The sequence below is a fragment of the Oncorhynchus tshawytscha genome, unplaced genomic scaffold, assembly GCF_018296145.1.
Source record: "Oncorhynchus tshawytscha isolate Ot180627B unplaced genomic scaffold, Otsh_v2.0 Un_scaffold_4246_pilon_pilon, whole genome shotgun sequence".
NCBI lineage: Eukaryota > Metazoa > Chordata > Actinopteri > Salmoniformes > Salmonidae > Oncorhynchus > Oncorhynchus tshawytscha.
In genome coordinates this window covers 182,143-202,150 of record NW_024609831.1, presented here as the reverse complement: position 1 = coordinate 202,150, position 20,008 = coordinate 182,143, and the positions used below count along the sequence as shown (strand labels likewise).

The following is a 20,008-nucleotide window of genomic DNA, read 5'->3' as shown; positions in this document are numbered from 1 at the left end:
CCCATTCTAACAAGACAAGCTGTAGTCTACTGTCTCTGTGACTCTGTACCAGGGCCCATTCTAACAGGATAGACTGTATGGTAGCACCATGGTGTAGCCGGAGGACAGCTAGGTTCCGTCCTCTTCTCTTCTACTGTCTCTGTGACTCTGTACCAGGGCCCATTCTAACAAGATAAGCTGTAGTCTACTGTCCAGACAGAATGTGGGGGCCAACACCTTATTACATACTTTCAAGGATTTGACATAATAATGAGTAATACATAATCAGATATTAATATTTGGAATATTGGAAGGTGAGAAACACATTAGATTGAAGGGAGGAGAAGGGAGTAGCTGAACAAGGAGATGAACAAGGAGATGAACAAGGAGAGATGAAATTGAGGAAGTTATACATACGGATGGTCCTTTGGTTCCAGCAGCACCCTCTGTTCCTGTTGGACCCTACAGAAATCAACATGTTTTTTTAAGTAATTTATTTAGACTTAATTTAACTCGACAAGTCAGTTAAGCATAAAATACTTTAACATTTACAGTAATTTGTCATGTCATTGGAATTTACAATGGAATTTTCTTTCAATGGATGTTCCAATCAGAAACCAGATTCAGCTACATTTTCAGTGAATCAGTCTACACCCTGAAGTGGTGAGTTGTTGATAGTACGGATGTCGTAGGTGTAGAGATTATTAGCATCATGAATTAGCCAAACACCTGAATTCCCGTAGCTCCAGCCAATCCCACGCGTCCGGCCTCCCCTCTTGGTCCTTGCTGGCCCCCTGTCCCTCGTGCTCCTGGGGGCCCTGGTTGCCCCTGGAGACAACAGTGTCACAGTCAGAGTGTGTTTACATGCACTCTAATCAACCGTTGTTGAACAGATTCATAGCTCATAATGAATAAAACACCCTCATAGAAACATCTTTATCGGAATAGAGTAATCCGAATGGGCCTGTTTAGAATGAAATGTAATTCTGAGGGGGAAGGACTGGGTTATACGTTTGAGTAACCAATATTTAGTACATGGCTGGTGTGAAGAAGAGGACTGTGCTCCATCAAAGTCTATTAAAGAATGAACAGTACTCACCTTTATACCTGGACTACCTGGGAATCCTAGAGCTCCAGTGATCCCCATAGGACCCTAGAATCACATCACATCCAGGATGGTTGGTTGGTACAGTAGGCTGCATGTCACCCACACCTGGTGCTGTATCCAAAATGGCCCCTTATTCCCTTCACTCTATAGAAACTATATAGGAAATAGGGAGCCATTTTGGACACATCTGGTGTTGGTTAGTACTGGAAACATCACTTGTTCCCAGTTGACATCACTGCTGATTTGTAAATGTATAACACTTTTATACTGGCTTTCAGGAAAATAGTGTATTTTGAGTAGATACGGTGTTGCTTTTCATTTGTTATATTGCATTTGTCATACTGATTTGTGTATGATAATCATTTGATATGAAGGGTGATGTTTTGTTGGATGTTAGAGGTCCTACCTGTGGTCCCGCTTTCCCAATATGTCCAGATTCACCACGTTTCCCCTGTATGGAGAGAGATACACAACTGAAAGAAGATTTGACAAATTCACCTCTATCATCTCATCATCAATGCACATCACCATAGGAGGACAGTGGCAGCATAGGCTGTCATTGTAAGCCAGGATGTCATTGTAAATAATAATTAGTTCTTAATTGACTCGCCTGGATAAATAAAAAATAAAAACAAAGGCTACAACATGTGTCACTGATAAGCCAAATCAAAACATTTTGAACCTACATATAAACCAATGATGCCTCATGCCACATGTTGAATAAGAACTGACCTCAGATCAATTTAATTCAGGTGGGCAATCAATGGATTGAGGAGATGGAGCTGTGTAATGTAGAGTTATAGGTCAGAGGTAGTCATATCTCTCTTACCACAGGTCCAGTTGGCCCACTCCTTCCTCTCTCCCCTTGCATTCCTGCTGGACCCTAAAATATACAGTATCATATTTGACATAATATTACACTCCTCACTAACAGACTGGACACATATCAGCGTATTTACAGCTATTGGTGTGTGTCAGTAACAGGTATTACAATCATATAATAATTTATTAGCAATTAACTCATTGATTATGACCTACCGCAGGACCAGGGGGCCCCATTCCACCTGGAGTACCTGATGGGCCCTGTAAAATAACACAGAGAGAGAGAGTCACGATATGTGCAGCAATTTCAAACAGAAACAGATCATTTTTAGATAGTAACCTTGCGAAGCAGCACAAATATAAAGATATGCATGATGGTGAGTTTACCTTTGACCCAGCAGCACCAGACTGACCTCTCGCTCCTAGAAGACCTGCATGACCCTGTTGATGAGACATTAGCTCATTAGTTCTGATCAGGTCTGTTCTAGGCTCTAATGAATCTCACAGAAGTTCATAACAGCACAGTGCCAAGTTACCTATTTTAAAAAATGTACATGCAGCCATGTTTCAAACTACAGTACATAGATATGAGCATTGTGATCATCCATGTGCTGCTGCTAACCTTAAGGCCTTTCAGTCCAGGGTGACCTGGCAGTCCTGGGAAACCTCTGGCACCCTGGAAATCACCACATTTAATCACTGTTTTACTTTCACATTTATAAGTATATACAGTGGCCCCATTAAAACAACAGTCTATTCGAATTGTGGACTATTGTTCATTGGTTTTACTCACAAATGGGAAAATATGGATGGGAAAATAAAGCACATCCATCCACAGTCATACAATCTAATCATATGGAATTGTTGTAAGTGGTATAATCAAAATCTTGAAATGTCTATCATAAAAGAAGTGTGTAATTAATTGTGTTTTTGATCACTCATTTGATCTGCAGTGACTGAGAAAGATATTTCATGCAGATAATTGGTTGTTTGAAGGCTGACAGATAGTTGGCTTCAGTTGAAAGACAGTTTGTTACTTACGGCAGATCCAACGGCTCCTTTATCTCCATCTATTCCGGCTGGGCCAGATTCTCCCTGTGAAGGGAAAACATCATGTTCACATAGCATTCTCAGCTGCTAGAAGACATTACAGTACAGGTAGGTAACAAATAGTTGTAATTTTCACTCTCAGATATAGACAAACAGCATTTCCCTTACAACAAAAAAATTGTGGTTTTGAAACTGCAGTAAAAGTGAAGTAACTGCAGTCAACTGTGGTATTTTGGATGCAGTGATTGCAGAATAACTGCAGTTATACAGCACTGTAACTGCAGTTACACTACAAAATTACTGCAGTAAATGTATTTATTTATTTTGGATGCAGTATTTGCAGCCCACTACCGTTATACTGCATTCTAACTACAGTTATATACAGTATATATATATATATATATATATTTTTTTTAAAAACATTTATTTTATTTTATTTCATCTTTATTTAACCAGGTAAGGTAGTTGAGAATAAGTTCCCATTTAAGCGTACAGTCAATAACACAATAGAAAAAAATAAAGTCTATATACAGTGTGTGCAAATGGCATGAGGAGGTATGGCAATTAATAGGTCATAGCAGCAAAGTAATTACAATTTAGCAGATTAACACTGGAGTGATAAATGAGCAGATGCTGATGTGCAAGTAGTGATAATGGTGTGCAAAAGAGCAGAAAAGTTAATAAAAACATAATGGGGATGAGGTAGGTAGATTGGGTGGGCTATTTACAGATGGACTATGTACAGCTGCAGTAATCGGTTAGCTGCTCAGATAGCTGATGTTTAAAGTTAGTGAGGGAAATTTATGTCTCCAGCTTCAACGATTTTTGCAATTCGTTCCAGTCACTGGCAGCAGAGAACTGGAAGGAAAGGCGGCCAAAGGAGGTGATGGCTTTGGGGATGATCAGTGAGATATACCTGCTGGAACGTGTGCTACGGGTGGGTGTTGTTATCGTGACCAGTGAACTGAGATAAGGCGGAGCTTTACCTAGCATAGACTTATAGGTGACCTGGAGCCAGTGGTCTTGCCACGAATATGTAGAGAGGGCCAGCCGACTAGAGCATACAGGTCGCAGTGGTGGGTGGTATAAGGCGCTTTGGTAATAAAACAGATGGCACTGTGATAGACTACATCCAGTTTGCAGCGTAGAGTATTGGAAGCTATTTTGTAGATCACGTCGCCGAAGTAGAGGATCGGTAGGATAGTCAGTTTTACTAGGGTAAGTTTGGTGGCGTGAGTGAAGGAGGCTTTGCTGCGAAAAAGAAAGCCGATTTTAGATTTGATTTTGGATTGGAGATGTTTGATATGAGTCTGGAAGGAGAGTTTACAGTCTAGCCAGACATCTAGGTATTTGTAGTTGCCCACATATTCTAGGTCAGAACCGTCCAGGGTAGTGATGCTGGTCGGGCGGGCAGGTGAGGGTAGCGAACGGTTGAAAAGCATGCATTTGGTTTTACTAGAGTTTAAGAGCAGTTGGAGGCCACGGAAGGAGTGTTGTATGGCATTGAAGCTCGTTTGGAGGTTAGTTAACACAGTGTCCAAAGAAGGGCCAGATGTATACAGAATGGTGTCGTCTGCGTAGAGGTGGATCAGGGAATCACCTGCAGCCAGACCGATATCATTGATATATACAGAGAAAAGAGTCAGCCCGAGAATTGAACCCTGTGGTACCCCCATAGAGACTGCCAGAGGTCCGGACAACAGGCACTCTGATTTGACACGCTGAACTCTTGTCTGTGAAGTAGTTGGTGAACCACGCAAGGCAGTCATTTGAAAAACCAAGGCTATTGAGTCTGGCAATAAGAATGTGGTTATTGACAGAGTCGAAAGCCTTGGCCAGGTCGATGAAGACGGCTGCACAGTACTGTATTTTATCGATGGCGGTTATGATATTGTTTAGTACCTTGAGCGTGGCTGAGGTGCACCTGTGACCAGCTCGGAAACTGGATTGCACAGCAGAGAAGCTACGGTGGGATTTGAAATGGTCAGTGATCTGTTTATTAACTTGGCTTTCGAAGACTTTAGAGAGGCAGGGCAGGATGGATATAGGTCTATAACAGTTTGGGTCTAGAGTGTCACCCCCTTTGAAGAGGGGGATGACCCCGACAGACTGGTAATAATAGGTTGTGCAATGGCAGCGGATAGTTTTAGAAAGAGAGGGTCCTGATTGTCTAGCCCAGCTGATTTGTACGGGTCCAGGTTTTGCAGCTCTTTCAGAACATCTCCTACCTGGATTTGGGTGAAGGAGAAGCTGGGGAGGCTCGGGCAAGTAGCTGCGGGGGGGCTGTTGGCCGGGGTTGGGGTAGCCAGGAGGAAACCATGACCAGCCGTAGAGAAATGCTTATTGAAATGTTCGATTATCATAGATTTATCGGTGGTGACCATGTTACCTAGCCTCAGTGCAGTGGGCAGAAAGTCCCAAAAAGTTTTGGGACATTGTAAAGTCAATGGAGAACAAGAGGAGGTGCTCTTGTTCTCCATGGACTTTACAGTGTCCCAAAACTTTTTGGAGTTAGAGCTACAGGGTGCAAATTTCTGTTTCCTGACTGACTGCGTGTATTGGTTCCTGACTTCCCTGAACAGTTGCATATCGCGGGGACTATTCGAAGCTATTGCAGTCCGCCACAGGATGTTTTTGTGCTGGTCAAGGGCAGTCAGGTCTGGAGTGAACCAAGGGCTATATCTGTTCTTAGTTCTACACTTTTTGAAAGGGGCATGCTTATTTAAGATGGTGAGGAAATTACTTTTAAAGAATGACCAGACATCCTCGACTGGCGGGATGAGGTCAATATCCTTCCAGGATACCTGGGCCAGGTCGATTAGAAAGGCCTACTCGCAGAAGTTTTAGGCAGCGTTTAACAGTGATGAGGGGTGGTCGTTTGACCACGATCCATAGCAGATGCAGGCAATGAGGCAGTGATCGCTGAGACCCTGATCGAAAACAGCAGAGGTGTATTTGGAGGGCAAGTTGGTCAGGATATTATCTATATTATCTATAAGGGTGCCCATGTTTATGGATTTAGGGTTGTACCTGGTGGATTCCTTGAGGATTTGTGTGAGATTGTGTAGGGGGTGCGTACTGGCGGCAGAGAAGTCAGGCGCAGGAGAGCAAAAACTGATTTACAACGGCACAGTTTAATAAACAAAACCACCGTAAACAGAACAATAAATCAATGGGTAAAACAAAACCAGTTACACACCAGCATAACGTGCACAAGCACTACAATAAACAATTCCGGACAAGGACATGGGGGGAACAGAGTGTTAAATACACAACATGTAATGATGGAGTTGAAACCAGGTGTGTGAGAAGACAAGACACAACAAATGGAAAATTAAAGGTGGATCGGCGATGGCTAGAAGACCGGTGACGTTGACCGCCGAACGCCACCCGAACAAGGAGAGGGACCGACTTTGGTGGAAGTCGTGACAGATTGAGGGCATCTAGCTTAGATTGTAGGACAGTGTACAGTGTATATAACAGTGTACTGCAGTTATACTGTACTCTGACTGCAATCTTTTTTTGTATGGGTTCAACAGATGAACAGCACTTCAGAAAGGTAAACAAACAGCACTCCAACATAATGTGAAACTGATTCTGGATAGGTGTGTAAGCCTAAATGTTCAATACAGTAAAGTTTGATGTAGAACAAAGGTTAAAAAATAAAATCTAAGTCTCCATGTTGGGTTCGCTTAAGTGACATGCCCGAGAAACTGGTGTTTGGAGGACATGTTGCCATGGTTCGCTTCGGGCCTTGGAACCAAGCCAATATATCCTCCAAACTGTCACACCCTGGTCTTAGTATTTTGTGTTTTCTTTATTATTTTGTTCAGGCCAGGGTGTGACATGGGTTAATTATGTGGTGTGTTTTGTCTTGTTTTTTTGTAGGTATTGGGATTGTGGTATAGTGGGGTTATCTAGAAAAGTCTATGGTTGCCTGAAGTGGTTCTCAATCAGAGGCAGGTGTTTATCGTTGTCTCTGATTGGGAACCATATTTAGGCAGCCATATTCTTTGAGTGTTTCGTGGGGGATTGTTCCTGTCGCTATGTTTGTTTGCGCCAGATAGGCTGTTTAGGTTTTCACGGTTCTTGTTTGTTTATGTGTAGTTTCTTTATTAAAGAACCATGAATCAAAGTAACCATGCTGCATTTTGGTCTGCCTCTCCTTCACCCCAAGAAAACCGTAACACAAACACCAGCTTCAAAGGCATTACCACCCATTGTATAATCCTGAACAAAGGTGTGTCAGGCAGTTTCGTGTTCTCTAATAGCCAAGAGGTTTAACTTGGCGTTCTACCATCTCCGATAAAAGTTATTAAACGAGTTAATGACACAACATGGCATGTTAGGGCAGAGTTAGACACAACCGGCGCCTATCAATAAGATGTATTTATAAAGCTCTTTCCATCAGCAGATGTCACAGTGCTGTACAGAAACCCAGCCTAATACCGCAAACAGCAAGCAATGCAGAAGCACGGTGGCTAGGAAAAACTCTGCACTAATCTTACTACATACTATGAAGGAACATATGCAGAAAGCAACCAATATCAACATACTAGGCTCATTCATACTCAGACGACGTCATATCTAATGCGGGTTGTTCCTCACCACTGGCCCTATGGGTCCTGGTCAAAAGTATTGCACTATATAGGGAATAGGGACACGACCGATGTCTGTTGGAGTGTAGAGTACTTACATCTAGTCCTGGTTTTCCTGGTGGGCCCTCAGGTCCTCTGTAACCAAAGCCACCCTGTATAAAAACATGTCCAATCACACACAGTCAATACAACATATAGCTCTGGTGTAACACCTCAAGACAGACTGTGATTGGTAGATCACCGCAAGACAGTGTGTGATTGGTAGATATTGGTGTAATACATCAAGACAGTGTGTGATTGGTAGATCTTGGTGTAACACCTCAAGACAGTGTGTGATTGGTAGATCTTGGTGTAACACCTCAAGACAGTGTGTGATTGGTAGATCTTGGTGTAACACCTCAAGACAGTGTGTGATTGGTAGCGGAGGTAGTTCAGCGATTGAAGCTGGTGTGATGATGATAACTTTGCCTGAGAACTGAAGACTTGTGTTAGCTCCCTGAGATAATGCCTAAACCAGGAAGATTAGTCAGTTGACTCAGCCGCGGTATGATTTTTTTATTGAGCGGATGGTCAGGAACATAATTACAAATCATTTGTAGACTACAAATTGACATCAAGAAGCCCAAACAGATCATTTCTCACCTTGCTTACATTTGAATGCGATCACAACCTGTTTAATGCGATCACAACCTGTTTAATGTGATCACAACCTGTTTAATGCGATCACAACCTGTTTAATGCGATCACAACCTGTTTAATGTGATCACAACCTGTTTAATGTGATCACAACCTGTTTAATGTGATCACAACCTGTTTAATGTGATCACAACCTGTTTAATGTGATCACAACCTGTTTAATGTGATCACAACCTGTTTAATGTGATCACAACCTGTTAATGTGATCACAAACTGTTTAATGTGATCACAACCTGTTTAATGCGATCACAACCTGTTTAATGTGATCACAACCTGTTTAATGCGATCACAACCTGTTTAATGCGATCACAACCTGTTTAATGTGATCACAACCTGTTTAATGTGATCACAACCTGTTTAATGTGATCACAACCTGTTTAATGTGATCACAACCTGTTTAATGTGATCACAACCTGTTTAATGTGATCACAACCTGTTTAATGCGATCACAACCTGTTTAATGTGATCACAACCTGTTTAATGTGATCACAACCTGTTTAATGTGATCACAACCTGTTTAACTCTATATTATGCGCGCGAATACTTTGGAACCGATTTCTGATTTCCGTGGGCCGCCAGTTGGGGAACAATGGCTTAGGCCCTTTTTTTGTTGAGTTAGCTCCCTGTGCTAATGACTAGGCTTTAGCTCAATGGGCTAACAGTCTTCAAGTATGTAGGTGATCAGGATTCAAACCCAGTCAAAAAAGCATCAGAGAGATGACTGATGCAGAGGTTATGCATGGTTCTTACCATGGATCCGGGGTCTCCAACATCTCCTGGGGCCCCCTGCCCCCCTGTAGAGCCCTACGAGACAGGGAGGAAAAGGAAATGAACACATTCTGTTTACTTACAGAAATTATCTCCATTAAGAATTGATGTCTGAAAGGTAGATATAGTCAGCCATCTTTGACTTACTGGTTGACCGGACTGTCCAGGAGGCCCTCTTGGTCCTGCCTCACCCTAAAATATACATGGAGACAACATACAGGGGTGTTAACCCTGGTGTCCTGGCTAAATTCCCAATCTGGCCATCAAACCATCACGGTCACCTAATAATCCCCAGTTTACAATTGTCTCATTCCTCCCCTTCCTCTCCCCTGTAACTATTCCCCAGGTCGTTGCTGCAAATGAGAATGTGTTCTCAGTCAATTTACCTGGTAAAATAACGGATTAATTAAATAAATAAATAAATACAGAGACAGAGTAATGAGTAATATAGGCACAAACCTAGATGAACTGTCATTCAATCAAGCCCGCCAAAGACAATGTATTAGACAGGATGCAGCTGAGGGGAGGACGGCTCATAATAATGTCTGGAACGGAGCAAATGGAATGGCATCAAACACACGGAAACACATGGAAACCATGGAAACCGTGAAACTAATTCCGCTCCAGCCATCAACACGAGCCTGTCCTCCCAAATTAAGGTAACACCAGCCTCCTGTGGTTAATACTCTGCAGTATGTCTTTCCTTGTTTACAATCTACTGCCCATGGACACACACACTTAGCAAGGACTACCATGCAATGAGGTTTGTTTGGGACTTTTTTGTAGAGGACAGCAGATTTAATAGTAACTCACCCTGTTGCCAGATATCATCCCCATCATCCCAGGTGATTTAATAGTAGCTCACCCTGTTGCCAGATATTCTCCCCATCATCCCAGGTGATTTAATAGTAGCTCACCCTGTTGCCAGATATCATCCCCATCATCCCAGGTGATTTAATAGTAACCCACCCTGTTGCCAGATATCCTCCCCATCATCCCAGGTGATTTAATAGTAGCTCACCCTGTTGCCAGATTTCCGCCCAATCATCCCAGGTGATTTAATAGTAGCTCACCCTGTTGCCAGATATCATCCCTATCATCCCAGGTGATTTAATAGTAGCTCACCCTGTTGCCAGATATCATCCCCATCATCCCAGGTGATTTAATAGTAGCTCACCCTGTTGCCAGATATCATCCCCATCATCCCAGGTGATTTAATAGTAGCTCACCCTGTTGCCAGATATCATCCCCATCATCCCAGGTGATTTAATAGTAACTCACCCTGTTGCCAGATATCATCCCCATCATCCCAGGTGATTTAATAGTAACTCACCCTGTTGCCAGATATCATCCCCATCATCCCAGGTGATTTAATAGTAACTCACCCTGTTGCCAGATATCATCCCCATCATCCCAGGTGATTTAATAGTAACTCACCCTGTTGCCAGATATCATCCCCATCATCCCAGGTGATTTAATAGTAACTCACCCTGTTGCCAGATATCATCCCCATCATCCCAGGTGATTTAATAGTAACTCACCCTGTTGCCAGATATCATCCCCATCATCCCAGGTGATTTAATAGTAACTCACCCTGTTGCCAGATATCATCCCCATCATCCCAGGTGATTTAATAGTAACTCACCCTGTTGCCAGATATCATCCCCATCATCCCAGGTGATTTAATAGCAGCTCACCCTGTTGCCAGATATCATCCCCATCATCCCAGGTGATTTAATAGTAACTCACCCTGTTGCCAGATATCATCCCCATCATCCCAGGTGATTTAATAGTAACTCACCCTGTTGCCAGATATCATCCCCATCATCCCAGGTGATTTAATAGTAACTCACCCTGTTGCCAGATATCATCCCCATCATCCCAGGTGATTTAATAGTAACTCACCCTGTTGCCAGATATCATCCCCATCATCCCAGGTGATTTAATAGTAACTCACCCTGTTGCCAGATATCATCCCCATCATCCCAGGTGATTTAATAGTAACTCACCCTGTTGCCAGATATCATTCCCATCATCCCAGCTGATTTCTCACCGAAGCCTGCTGCCATTTGAGAGACCAGCTGACCCTGGGGGGGAGAGGAGGACGGTCATTCATTCATTATCACCATGGTGTGGAAGTTCTTCACTGGTGACCACAGACTCCGTATGAAGAGAATAGGTGCAGTGTCCCCCCCCTCAACTGGACAGGTACAATGAGAAGAGGGATAGAAAAGGTTTGGAATCTCTGAGCTATCCCTACAAGCCCCCAAGTCTCTTCATGTTACTTAATTGACGTTTTGGGGTGAAAATGATTTCAGGTACAGCAAGTACATTCGTCCAAAAAGCTAAACAAAATACAAAATGGCTGTATTTTTTCCAGAACCAACCCTCTCAGTCAGTTTACTAACAAGTGTAGGGAGGGAAATCACTTCTGACCAGAAATGAAGGTTACAGACTGCACCAGTGAAGTGTCGGGCTGGGGAGACAGACGGACAAACTCACCCCAGGGTGTGAGGGCTGGCCGGGGGATCCTGGCTCACCAGGGTTCCCTGGGACTCCTGGTTCCCCGTCGATGCCAGCTGGGCCCTGTAAACCCTGGATTTGAGGAAACATATGCAAACACATGAGTGACAGTATTGAACGTCACTACTACAGAGATGATTCGACATGTCTACCAGATTCAACATATGAAGGTACTGAAGAGCAGTGAGTTATCTCAGGATAGTTTGTTGGTCCTCGGTCACATTGAATCGCAGTATTGTAACACGCTTCTCTAGATGTAAATGTCATGGTGTTAGACATACTTTTCTGCCCTTGAAACCAGTGTATCCTCTGCTCCCCTGAGCTCCGGGAGGACCCTGAAACATTGACACAGATAACAAGAAAACATGATCACTTCACGTGATATTTTACACTAGCAGTAGTGTCTTCCCACTGTAGCTGTGGACAGAGACCGCAGTAGTAGCATCAGCTAACCCTCCTTGGTTACTGACACTCTATAGTACCATCTAGTGTGGTAAAGGGAATCTGACTGAAAATTAGGAGGGGAGTGGCCAGCCAAACTTCTATGCAGTATACCAGAGGAGGCTGGTGGGAGGAGCTATAAGAGGACGGGCTCATTGTAATGGTTGGAATAGAATCAATGGAATGGAGTCAAACACATTGTATCCATGTGTTTGATGTCTTTGGTACAGTTCCATTGATTCAATTCCAGCCATAACAATGACCCGTATGAGAAACTTATAACATAATCATGTCAAATAATAATGTCTACAGAGTGCTCACCATTGGTCCGGGTTGACCTACTGGCCCCACGACCTGGAAACAAAAACAAACAAAAACACTTATAAAAGTGACAGTATGATGTTTTTGATAACAGTTGTCATAATAGGTGTCAAAAGTCACATGAATTGCTAATTAACAGATGCACTGTCTCTGAGAGGTATGAACACAGACTTACGTAAGGGATATCACCAGGTTCGCCTTTCTGACCCTGGAAATCAAATGCATCACATAACAATGTGACAATCAGCTCAGCTATTCAGGTAGCCTGGTTCCAGATCTGTTTGTGCTCTTACCAACGCCATTGCTCATTGTCAAGCCAAATACGTGTATGACAATGAGTGACAAGGAGTTGGCGTGACAACACAAACAGACGGGCACTCAGGCTAATATTCAGGGGTGTGTCCAAGTAAAAATTGGAAAACCGAAGATTGAGAATATCTTTTATCATTACTCACCTTGAACGCCATCATTTCTTTGAGGAAGGGAAAGGAAGAAATCAGATTAATGTAGATCTTTCATCCTTAATTTGACATGTGATCTTCAATGACTTGATACTGTGTTATATATTGAAACACTATGAAATCTAGTGTGTTTTCCCCTCTTATCATCAGTCAGTGAGACACCTCCAGGGAATCCAAAGTTAATCGCTACGTTTCACACTTGGGTTTCCATGCAACACCTTGCAGTCACAGTTCGTCTGAGGTAATGATGTGATGTAGACATGTGAGCCCCGCCCTTTAGACATATAATTCATATATATGTTTAAGCATGTATGTATATATACATATATATCTCACCTATCCTCCTGTTAGCGCTGGAGAAGCTGTCACACACGGGGCAGCACTCTCCCTCAGGGATGGTCACCTTCTCACAGTTCCCCACCATCTCACACTGCACCTCCTCACAGATGGTGGTTCCACTGTCACACACACACACCCTGCACGGCTCTGGGGTCCACATGTCGTTGTGGGCGTACACCTGCCCGTTGTCCCTGCAGGTCTCATCCTTCTTCTCGTCTACTGAGTCATGGAGATTGAAGAACAGAATATGAATCAGACGTAGGTCCTATTAGAAAATACTGAGAGAACTGAGAGGATGTAGAGAGTCTGAAATGAGAATGTTGTAAGAAATGTAACAACACCATTAATCGAACACCATTCCATCATGACCATGAGGAATAATTCTCTTAGTGGGCACTTGGAACTGTAAAACATGGATCAATGTGATGTGGTGAGAATGTAGTCACCTGTTTTGATCTTTGGTAGCAGATTATCCCAGGTAGTAGCCTGCTGGCCCTGGGTTCCTGCGGCCTCAGAACAGACAGGGCAACATTCTCCCTCAGGGGTGCTGGTTTCCTTACAGGCTAGGTCTTCACATCGGATGTCCTCACAGGTAATAGTCCCCAGGTCACACACACAGATCTTACATGGCTCCGGGTTCCAAATCTCGTTGTTGCTGTAGACTTTGCCGTTTTCGGCACAGCTGTCTTCGTGCCCTGCCACAGCAAGTAAACAGCATTTACACACGCATCTTTACATGTTATGTCCTCAACCCATATGAGGTAAGAGGTAGAATAACCCTCTACAATAACACCAGGAAACAACACCACCATGTTTCTGGGATTTTCAGAGATGACGAAAAGCATGAATGATCATTTCTGGCAAATAGAATCAAGGGGATGTTTAGGAGGCCTGATGAGGGATGAGAGTTTTTAAGGACCATGTGACCTGATGAGTGTCCATGTGACAAAATTATTAGTCTTGTAAATTGTGTTTCTTCTATGGCCACTAGGTGGCAGACTGAAGAGAGAGAACACTGTCCCAGAGTGGGACCATCTCACATTTACTATAATGTGGACAATGTGGTGTTGGTGTCATTGTGTTTAGGAACACGTCCGAAATTCTGTTTAATCAAGTATAGCTCACTTGCCACAAACTCGCCAATGCGTGAAGCGTTCAGTTTAGGGTTTTTATGTAGAATGTAACACATTAACACCGTCTCAGATTGTCCCCAGGATAGAATGTCCTGACCTACTCTTTATGACCTACTCTTTATGACCTACTCTTTATGACCTACTCTTTATGACCTACTCTTTATGACCTACTCTTTATGACCTACTCTTTATGACCTACTCTTTATGAGTAGGTCAGGATATACTCATACCTACTCTTTATGACCTACTCTTTATGACCTACTCTTTATGACCTACTCTTTATGACCTACTCTTTATGAGTAGGTCAGGATATACTCATACCTACTCTTTATGACCTACTCTTTATGACCTACTCTTTATGACCTACTCTTTATGTTTCTATCATTTTCAGTGAAGCTCTTCATTGTCAAAATGTGAAGTTAAATGTTTTTCCTCCAATGTGTAATTATGAATCTTGGAAGAAGCTCATACCAAGGATGTAGTTGCGTAGGGCGATTGCTCACCATAAGAGCAATTTCACCATTTTCTATGACAAAATAGGAAGTTCGTCATTATAAATCATTACGTTACTTAGCAAAATTACATCTTCCCACTTGTCATTTGAAGTTGTAAATTCTAGGCCTACATCTAAATATAGTCGACATAAGTACTGAGTAAGACAGTGACGTCATGTAAGTCCAAACCAGTAATATAGACTAAGAAATCAGACTTTCCATTCAGGTTCTGGGCTTGATGTTATTTTTGTACCTTTATAAATAGGTGCCTACGTTGCTCTTCCCACTTCAATGAGATCCCTGAGACTAAAGTTCCCTGACGATAAGAGGAAGATGATACACAGAACGATGACACAGAACAGAAGCTCTTTTCACAATTCATCTGTGAATCGGGGAAACATCGCTCCAATACAGATGCTGCCTGGAAGCAAGAAACAACCCAAGCACCTCCCATGGCATTATCTAGGCGGGGTGGTGGGGCCTCTGTTGGAAACTAAGGGAGTGAAACTAGGAGAAACACTGACCACCTGCTGCAGTGCTATATGTAGTATCCTTGCGGAATCTCACTTTTATAAACTTAGCCAGTTTTATATGAAAAACGTAACTTCTAAGTACTCATTATGTGGGCGAGCTTCTCCCCAAGAGAGAAGCTACTTTTCAAAAGCAGGAGTTATTTCAGGGAAAACCACAGCGGCCTATATTATAGGTTATGCTTAGCATGTGCCTGTGGCTGGGCTGTATGTCTGGGCCAGCTATGAGAGGCCACACCCAGCTAACTCCACAGCCATGGAATCTAAACGCTTCATCATATGGACCAACTTCCATTTACAAAATGTTATAACATTATTAAGTCAGCTGTACCCAAGTGAATAATGTAAATGAATCAATAATATGTATATTGACTTCACCAACCAGGGTGTTATTATTAAACCCATTATATTCAGAGTGTTGATCACTATAACAGTGAGGCCTGTGGTTACTGTAAATTGAATCCATTTGTGGTTTGTACATGGACCAAAACACCGTTCCTCTTCAGTTAATTATCCAATATGGCCGCCTGCTATAACTTCCCACTACACACTGACCTTCATGTCACTGTGCTGCTCAGCTGTGAAGTCAGGTGAAAGTGATCTTGCTGTTATATTATCAAGCACTATCACACATTGTCCAATAGTATAGTGTTTTACAGCTACAGAACATGGGGGAACATTTTGGAAAGTATGGTTTTCTTGTCTTTTTCACTGTAGCGTTAATCTGCTCAAACAATGCACCACAAAAGGTTATGGCTTGGGGAGGACGGGCTCGTTGTAATGACTGGAGCGGAATCAGTGGAACGGTATCAAATACATCGAACACATGGTTTCCAGGTGAGCTGTCCTCCCCTCAGCAGCACCCTTACTACACAATACCTGTGACTTTTTACACTAAGACGTTTTCTATAGCAACATGGGCCTAAACCCCCGTGCAGCAGGTGTGACCTACTGGGTTTGAACTCAGGTTGCCTGCCTGCAACAAGTCTGCTTCCACCCGCTGAGCTAAAGCCTAGGCATCAGCTTGTTTGAGCTAACACCAGTCATCAGGGCCTTATCTATCTGGAGTTCACCTATCGGATAGGATTAAAGACATAGATATAGAATGAATAGAACGAATGAATAGGATGAATCATTGACTTGAATGGGAACTCCCGTTCTATTCATTCTGTTTCTATGCATTTCATCTTATCCGATAGATGTAATCTGGACAGATAACTTTTAAAAAGCCGGGCCCAGGTGGCAGGTAAAGTTAGGCCTACTTATCACCTGATTGACCTGTCGCTACACAAGCAGACACAAAACGACAAGGAGAGAAACCAGACTCAATAATACGTTTTGTTCCCCACATCAGTAACTTACATCCTTCGCTGTTCAAAGACAGCATACTCCTAAAGTGAAATGGGCTTTGTGGATGCCGACAGTATGAAGCATATTCATACCCAGCATTCATCATTTCACTGGGTGTGTCCGGTCGCTCTCTGGCAAACCCCTAACCAAAATCAGTGGCCTGTTTTGGTCTGTCCCCACATCATTATGGCCATGGCGCTCTACAACCCTTCATTCAGCCTTGCACTGAAATAGCCCTGCCAGCCAGCCAGTCAGCCAGTCAGCCAGCCAGTCAACCAGCCAGCCAGTCAGCCAGCCAGTCAGCCAGCCAGTCAGCCAGCCAGCCAGCCAGCCAGTCAGCCAACCAGTCAGCCAGTCAGCCAGCCAGCCAGCCAGCCAGTCAGCCAGTCAGCCAGCAGCCAGCCAGTCAGCCAGCCAGTCAGCCAGCCAGCCAGCCAGCCAGCCAGTCAGCCAGCCAGTCAGCCAGCCAGCCAGCCAGCCAGTCAGCCAGTCAGCCAGTCAGCAGCCAGTCAGCCAGCCAGCCAGCCAGTCAGCCAGCCAGTCAGCCAGCCAGCCAGTCATGCACACAACACCACTTTAACACGTAGTCTGTCTCAGAGGGATGTATTTTTGTTGCTGTTATTGTAGAGAAGAATTTGTTCCTAACTGACATGCCTTGTAAAAACCAAATAAAAATATGTATTCTATCCATGTGTGTGTGTATCCAGACATTTGTGAGAGAACCTGTCCCATTAGTTGTATTTGAACATTTGAACATTTTATTTACTCTATTGAAACAAGCTACAATATGAACAATGAGAAAATAGCATCCATTAAAAGTGTTGATTTTATTTTCTGTTTTTGGGGTGTGATGTTGAGTACAAGGCCAACGTGGTCCAGAGACTGGGTGGCCTGTAAACTGGACTGAACCTGCTGTGAGTGAGGTATGATGGTACTTATAAAACAAACCACTTCCTACAGTAAAAAATATTAGACACATTTTAGTACTTTATATTTCATTGTGAGAAAATAATTGTGATATTGAGGCGTGTAAACTGAACACAAACTTAAAACAAAAAAGAAAAGAAAAAAATAGAAAGATAGAAAAGGAAATATGAACGTTGCTTATACATCACCTATAGATGTTCAATAAGGCCCATAAAAGTATCAAACGCATAAAAGTGTTGCATCCTCTCATTGACATGCTTGATCTATCCTGAGAAGGGTTGCAACAGTACGGTATATTACTCTAAACTTTCGAGTACTTTACCAGTAAACTAACAGAATGTTGGTAACTTTCAAGGAATATATGGAATCTTACCAGATGACATCTAGGGGCCTTTTTGGGTACTTCAGATAATAACAGGTGTCTGTAATTATCTCTGTCCCTCTGTGTGGCTTATCACATGTAAAATATATATACAGTATATATACAGTATATATATATATATATACATACACATGTCTAATAAGATGACTTAAAATAAAAAAATGGAATGACAAAACTGTAAAACATCTGAAATATAAACCTTAGTGAATATCATTTGTGTTTAATGAGGGTTGTTTCAGCATGAAATATTATTTATATATTTTTACACACTTGTATTTATTTTACTATGTCAATATGTCTTTGTTGTAAATGTTTTGTGGCCAAACTGGTGGCAGTTGTGAAAAAAGACAATAGTTGGAAGAGTTGCTGAGTTAATGCCATTGTTGGCTTTTTTAATTAATTATGCTCTTTTCTCTTGAACCATGTGGTCTATCCACTAGAAACTCATGGACAATATGGACACAGATATAAAAAATGTATATTATATATGAATATATATATTTTTTAGTATTCAAGTATAAATCACCAAAGCTACCATAGATTGCCATAGATCACTGAAGATTCCAGTAACTTTGTTATATTACGGGTAGCTTTGCAACCATAATCCTTTGTTCCCAGAGGGACTTTTACAAAATGTGTTCCCTGTAGACTCAAGATCTCCATGGAAAAACAGTCATTCCTGTACTCTGCTGCAGTTCTGTGGAACGGGTTACCAAGCTACCTGAAAACTGTCTTCAGAGAAAAGCTTCAAGGATAGTGTGTCAGTGTGATTAGAGGTGTGATTAGAGGTGTGATTAGAGGTGTGATTAGAGGTATTCTTTGATGAGGCGACTCCTAAACGGGCACCTCTGTGCTGTTGATAGGGTTGATATAGTAGTAATTGATTTTACTGTAGTTTTTAAATTGCATTGTGTGTAATGTGTCAATCTTGACCACCTGCCATCTACCTGCCGAAGAGGACCATAACAGTCCACCATAGTGGACGCATCATAATACCCATAAAAACAGGTTTTTTCCGCCCTTCATTTTCCACATTGTGAATTCTACAAAAAATACCAATGAATTGTGTGTTTGGTGTAGGCTTACCCTGGCATGACGTTTTGATAGCCTGGTCTGTGTTTGGTGTAGGCTTAGCTTGGCATGACGTTTTGATAGCCTGGTCTGTGTTTGGTGTAGGCTTAGCTTGGCATGACGTTTTGATAGCCATGTAATTCTCTCTTGGACAAGGTCAGTTTTATCAATTATTCAATTCAATGTGACATCTGTAATGTCGTCTGCGCCTGACGCAGCCTACGACTTCTAATTATTAAATCAATTAAATCAATCAATTAAAAAAATGTAGAACAAAAAGTTAAACACATGAGCAATTCATATCACTCAGTACAAGCAATAGCAATCAACACAATCATCTGTCAGTCAGACCATAAGTCATGCAGTGCAGCCCCATCCACTCACCTAGGTTGACATCCTGGCTGGTCACTGTCAATACCGGAAACAGAGATATAGCCAGACATAGAATAATCCTGGAGAGCACAGAGGTGGCCATGTCTACACCTGAGACAGGCACCTTCCCAACACACGTACAGGGCAGAGAGGAAGACGAGAGGAGAGGAGGATGAGAGAGCTAGGCTAGTGTTGCAGTGCACAGTACCATCCAGTAATATCCAGGTAGCCTTGAGAAGAGAAAAGAACTGCCTGAACTAGACCAGAGAAACAGTCTCTCTCTCTCACTCTCTCTCTCTCTCTCTCTCTACTTCTCTCTCTCGCGCCACCTCACTCTCTCTCTACTTCTCTCTCTCTCTACTTCTCTCTCTCCCGCCACTCACTCTCTCTCTCTCACTCCCTCTTTTAAAGGGTTGTCTAACCTCTAATTTTCTTCCTTTTTTCCTGTGCTCTCAGTCTCAGACAGCCAGCGTTCAGCAGATTACTGAAAATAGAATCCGTTTCTGATTACAGATGACATTATAGTAACAGTAAAAGGCCCTATATATAGGATGTCATGTGTGTCATCCTAGAGCTCTGACGAGGAGGAGTAGTAGGAAGGATCGGAGGACCAAAATCCAGCGTGGTATGTATCCATAATATA

General features: G+C 42.6%; 1 protein-coding gene across 2 annotated transcripts in view; it reads right to left on the bottom strand.

The window, feature by feature from the left end:
* Positions 1-19,706, bottom strand: part of col5a2b (collagen, type V, alpha 2b) — a 62,133-nt gene extending 42,427 nt beyond the window's left edge. The window contains exons 1-21 of one of the 2 annotated variants that reach the window (XM_042319412.1): positions 19,378-19,706; positions 13,553-13,801; positions 13,104-13,325; positions 12,762-12,778; positions 12,482-12,514; positions 12,307-12,339; positions 11,826-11,879; positions 11,524-11,616; positions 11,031-11,108; positions 9,169-9,213; positions 9,004-9,057; positions 7,656-7,709; positions 2,951-3,004; positions 2,532-2,585; positions 2,297-2,350; positions 2,126-2,170; positions 1,917-1,970; positions 1,494-1,538; positions 1,079-1,132; positions 709-807; positions 397-441 (exon numbers count right to left, since the gene is read on the bottom strand). In XM_042319412.1, coding sequence (XP_042175346.1) covers positions 397-441; positions 709-807; positions 1,079-1,132; positions 1,494-1,538; positions 1,917-1,970; positions 2,126-2,170; positions 2,297-2,350; positions 2,532-2,585; positions 2,951-3,004; positions 7,656-7,709; positions 9,004-9,057; positions 9,169-9,213; positions 11,031-11,108; positions 11,524-11,616; positions 11,826-11,879; positions 12,307-12,339; positions 12,482-12,514; positions 12,762-12,778; positions 13,104-13,325; positions 13,553-13,801; positions 19,378-19,468 — 1,527 coding nt within the window. In that variant the 5' untranslated portion in view covers positions 19,469-19,706. The remainder of the gene's footprint in view (positions 1-396; positions 442-708; positions 808-1,078; positions 1,133-1,493; positions 1,539-1,916; positions 1,971-2,125; positions 2,171-2,296; positions 2,351-2,531; positions 2,586-2,950; positions 3,005-7,655; positions 7,710-9,003; positions 9,058-9,168; positions 9,214-11,030; positions 11,109-11,523; positions 11,617-11,825; positions 11,880-12,306; positions 12,340-12,481; positions 12,515-12,761; positions 12,779-13,103; positions 13,326-13,552; positions 13,802-19,377) is intronic. The other variant, XM_042319413.1, reaches the window with a different exon arrangement.
* Between the last annotated feature and the right edge of the window lie 302 nt (positions 19,707-20,008).